At 56.0% G+C, this 4,979-nt stretch overlaps 1 protein-coding gene across 1 annotated transcript; it reads left to right on the top strand.

Annotated features, from left to right (window-relative positions):
• Positions 1 to 227: 227 nt before the first annotated feature.
• On the top strand, positions 228 to 2,770 carry LOC125533678 (E3 ubiquitin-protein ligase WAV3-like). Its single transcript, XM_048697048.1, has 2 exons — positions 228 to 416; positions 534 to 2,770. The coding sequence occupies exons 1-2, from the start codon at positions 399 to 401 to the stop codon at positions 2,475 to 2,477; spliced, it is 1,962 nt and encodes a 653-aa protein (XP_048553005.1). The 5' UTR covers positions 228 to 398; the 3' UTR covers positions 2,478 to 2,770.
• The last annotated feature ends 2,209 nt before the right edge of the window (positions 2,771 to 4,979 follow it).

Here is a 4,979-nt window from a genome sequence, read left to right as displayed (position 1 = left end):
AACTCTGTCAAAAAGCGTACATGCATGTACAATAAAATAGAGTTCTCACAGTAACAATCCTTTGAAATAAAAGGTTGTAGTTTTTGCTCAAGCATCTTTGATTTGCTAGCCGTTGAGCTGTCTTCTTCTTCCAAACATCTCCACGCTGCTTATATAAAAAATGAAGGGGAAAACCATTGTTTAGGCACTAGGACTAGGATCGAGGTCACCATACGTGGCAACCACTACGAGATTGTCCTCCTTGTTCGCATCAATTTCCGAGCAGCTTCTTCGCGGACGAAGCATCCTGCTTCCTTGTTCGTATCACTTTCCTTGCAGCTTCTTCGCGGGCGGATCATCTGCCTCAATCACTATCCCGCTTACTTGTTCGTATCATTTTCCGAGCAGCTTCCCGAGAGATGGAAGGAACTAAGCAGGTGAATGAATTGTCCGCCTTGTTTTGTTTTGTGGCTCTGCTCATATGTCGATGAAGCATTTCATTATTTCTTCTGAAACCCTAATGCGTTCTGTATTACTATCTGTTTTGCACGCAGATGAATCCTTGCGCCATCTGCCTCGGCGGCATGGGCGCCGGCGGCGGGCAGGCCATCTTCACGGCCGAGTGCTCCCACACGTTCCACTTCCACTGCATCTCCGCCAGCGTCGAGCACGGCAACCTCCTCTGCCCGCTCTGCAACGCGCAATGGCGCGAGCTGCCGCTCGTGCGACCGCCCGCGTCAATGCCGCCTACCCAACCGCCGCCACCGCCGCCGTCCGTGGATGTCGTGCAGCCAGCGCATCCTCGGCGAGTACGCACCCATTCCGTCGATCCGGTCGTGTTCGACGACGACGAACAGGTGACGCCGCCTGATGGCCGGCGACAAGCAGGCGCTGCATCCAACGAAGCAGTGGTCGTCAAGACGCACATCCACTACTCGGCCATCGCCAGAGACTCGTCTGACGACAACTTCGCCGTACTCGTGCACCTTAAGGCTCCCGGGATAACGGGCTCCGGCACCGAAGCGGCAGGCGACGCTCCGGCACAGCGCGCGCCTGTCGACCTCGTCACGGTGCTCGATGTCAGCAGCAGCATGCACGGGAGCAAGCTCGCGCTGCTGAAGCAGGCGATGCGGTTCGTCATCGACATCCTCGGCCCCGACGACCGCCTCTCCGTCGTGTCCTTCTCGTCCAGGGCGCGCCGGGTAACCAGGCTCACGCGCATGTCCGACGCCGGGAAGGCGCTGTGCGTGCGCGCCGTCGAGTCCCTCACGGCGCGCACAGGCACCAACATCGCCGAGGGGCTCCGTACGGCCGCCAGGGTGCTCGACGAGCGCCGGTACAGGAACGGCGTCTCGAGCGTCGTGCTCCTCTCCGACGGCCAGGACAACTACACCCCGATGAGGCAGGCGTTCGGGAGGGGATTACCCAACTACGCAGCGCTCGTTCCGCCATCCTTTGCGCGAACGGGCACCGGTGCTGGCGACCGGGCGACGCCGGTCCACACGTTCGGCTTCGGGAACGACCACGACGCGGCCGCGATGCACGCCGTTTCCGAGGCGACGGGCGGCACGTTCTCGTTCATCGAGAATGAGGCCGTAATCCAGGACGCGTTCGCGCAGTGCGTCGGCGGGCTGCTCTCCGTCGTGGTCCAAGAGGCGCGCCTCGCCATCCAGTGCTTGCATCCCGGAGTTCGCATTGGCTCGGTCAAGTCTGGGCTTTACGAGAGCCGCGTCGACGAGGACGGCCGCGCTGCGTCGATTGTAATCGGCGAACTCTACGCCGACGAGGAGAGGCGTTTCTTGCTGTTCTTGGTCGTACCAAGAGCTGAAGCAACGGACGGTGATGTCACTGCTCTAATCAGAGTTAACTGCCTCTACCGAGACGCGGCCGCCGGCGCGGACGTCAACGTGACGGGAGAGGACACGGTGGTGGCGAGGCCAGAACACGCGGTGGACGCAGAACGCTCCGTCGAGGTAGAGCGGGAGCGCGTCCGGGTTGAGGCCACCGAGGACATGGCGGCGGCGAGGGCAGCCGCGGAGCGGGGCGGGCACCAGGAGGCGGTGGAGATCCTCGAGAACCGGCGGGGAGCGGTGGCGCAGTCAGACGCGGCGCGAGGCGGCGACCCCATGATCGTGGCGCTGGAGATCGAGCTGCGGGACATGCGCAGGCGCGTGTCGACCCGGCAGAACTACGCGCGGTCGGGGCGGGCGTCCATGCTCGCCGGCATGAGCGCGCACATGCAGCAACGGGGCAGTTCATCGCAGCTGCAGCTGCCGTCGGTGATTGCATTCCACGATGGAGCGGTGACGACAACGGCGGCCACGCACCAGGTGTCGCAACAAGCCGCGACGCTGCCGTACGCGACGCCGGCCATGCTCGCCATGCTGTTGCGGTCGCGGAGGGCGCGCGAGGCGTCTGCCGCGAGCGGGCAACGGCAGCCTGGCGCGCCAGAGGGAGCTCAAGGCTCCGAACCGACGGTCCCAAAGGAGCTGAACTAGTAGCTTCCTGAGATTGTTCACCACAGATTAATCATTTGGGAAACCAGTAGATATATATACTTACAAAGCTTACAATATCGATGAAGTTTCGATCTGGAGTTTGATTTACAAAAGATTAATTTTATTCTTGATAATGTTTTCGATGTAGGAATTTGCTTTGTTTCTGCTCTGAAGAGTTCTCTGAACTGGCTTTCTGCTCTGAACAACTGTGTAAACTGTATTGCTATCTTTCTGAATATTGAACAGTGTAATTAACAATCGAAATGATAAAAATAATCTCATGTTCTGCACTATCTGTGATGCTACTTGTCAAAATTAAATTTTTTGAGATAGAGTTCCTCTTGCTTTTTTCTGTGCTTTACCGTTTCCATCCGGCTTTATATATAAAAGATATTGAAGAAGCCCTCAAACAAAACAGAACATAGAAAAATGAGATAACATACACCGGACAAATGCCACGACAACGATACCGAGCAAGAATACAGGAGTTCCTAGAGACTACACAATGCCACGACCAACGTCACCTTAGTTCTACGACAACGCTCTCAAGAAGGAAACACACAAAGCGTCGCCATCCTCACATTCGAAGGAACGTACAATGTTTTCACCTGGAACTTGAGAGGGAAAGCGAAGCTGTGACAACGTCCTCAAGAGGAGAGCGACACCCGTGGGTGCCGTTGCCGTCGGCGCTGAAGCATGGAGCCTTCATCTGGTTGCTTCCACGAGTCACCACGGGGCAAAGTCAGCCATGGTGAGAAAGCTAAAACATCCAGAACCCAATTTGGGCACCTCCCTTGCGAGGGCCACCCACCTCAACACCTCTCGCCAGCCACACGACCGAGAAGCACACCATCACTGCCGCCAGGAGACCTGCCTCGAGCCTACCGAGTAGCGCGCCACCCGAGCGCCTCCCCAACATCCCTCCCCGAACCTCTCAATGGCGTCAAAACATGTGGATGCCACAGACTAGAGGGGAGGCTGACATCACCCCACCTACCCCAACGTCCTACCACAAGGCCAGTCATAGGGGGCATAAAAACGGCAACATCAGTGCCACGACTGTCCGCATGTGGGTACAAGTCCGTCCTAGGGAAGGGGGAAATGCCCGACCCCCAAACCCGGGCTTGCGTCGCCAGCCACCCACCAGGAGCACCTCCAGAGGAAGCGATAGCTAGTATCATATTTTTCTCCTGCAGATCTACATGGGGAACCGTCTAGAAACCGGCACTTCTTGTGGCCATGCAACCTTGGCAGCACTGGTCGCACCTTCCACCCAGCTCTCACATTGGCACCAGCCCCCGCTGTAACCCACTGAGGGCCACCATTTCGTCAACTTCCCACTACCCATGTGCCCACAGAGATAGGCGGAGTTCCAACAGCCTCGACAACCACGCCACCACGGAAGTGCATCGCCAGGCCATCGTCGCCACCAGCCGCTACCAGACAAGGCACAACAAAAGTTGTCGTCCCCCGCCGCCAGTCGCCAATGGACACCAGATTTGGGCAGAGCCCAGCTCGACGTCACGGACACCACGCACATGTCGCACCAACTAGAAGCCAATGTCGCCGAAGCTAACAGCGTTGCCTTTGGGAGGATTGCCTATCATGACATCGTGACCCTACAAATCATGGTGTCATGTCCCAACCCATCGTAGCCAGTTTGAACCAGATCCCACGGGCGAGGAGGCGAGAAGCCATGTCGTTGTCGACGCCGACTGGGCTTCGCCCGGTCGCGCCCTATAGGATCGAGAAGAGGTGTCTAGAGGGGGGTGATTAGACCCTCAACAAAGGAAAGTAGCAGTTTTTAATTTCTTTAAGTTAAGGTGGAGTTTTAGCACAAGTTTAAAACATTCACAATACATTTCAAGCAAGCATGGCAAGAGTATATGAGCAGCGAAAAGTAAAGCATGTAACTTGCAAGAAAGTAAAGGGATGGGATTGGAGTGTGCAAACGCGATTGGAGACACGGAGATTTTTGGTGTGGTTCCGATAAGTGGTGCTATCATACATCCACGTTGATGGAGACTTCAACCCACGAAGGGTAACGGTTGCGCGAGTCCACGGAGGGCTCCACCCACGAAGGGTCCACGAAGAAGCAACCTTGTCTATCCCATCATGGCCATCGCCCACTAAGGACTTGCCTCACTTGGGTAGATCTTCACGAAGTAGGCTATCTCGTTGCCCATACAAACTCCTTGGTTCAACTCCACGATCTTGACGGAGACTCCCAAGTGACACCTAACCAATCTAGGAGACACCACTCTCCAAAAGGTAATAGATGGTGTGTTGATGATGAACTCCTTACTCTTGTGCTTCAAATGATAGTCTCCCCAACACTCAACTCTCTCACACAGATTTGGATTTGGTGGAAAGATGATTTGAGTGGAAAGCAATTTGGGGAAGGCTAGAGATCAAGATTCTTGTGGTTGGAATGGAGTATCTTGGTCTCAACACATGAGTAGGTGGTTCTCTCTAAAATAATGAATGGTAGAAGTGTAGGCA

This window comes from Triticum urartu, chromosome 2, assembly GCF_003073215.2.
Source record: "Triticum urartu cultivar G1812 chromosome 2, Tu2.1, whole genome shotgun sequence".
Lineage (NCBI taxonomy): Eukaryota > Viridiplantae > Streptophyta > Magnoliopsida > Poales > Poaceae > Triticum > Triticum urartu.
The sequence above is the reverse complement of the archived record's forward strand: the minus strand, read 5'-3'. Positions and strand labels throughout refer to the sequence as shown.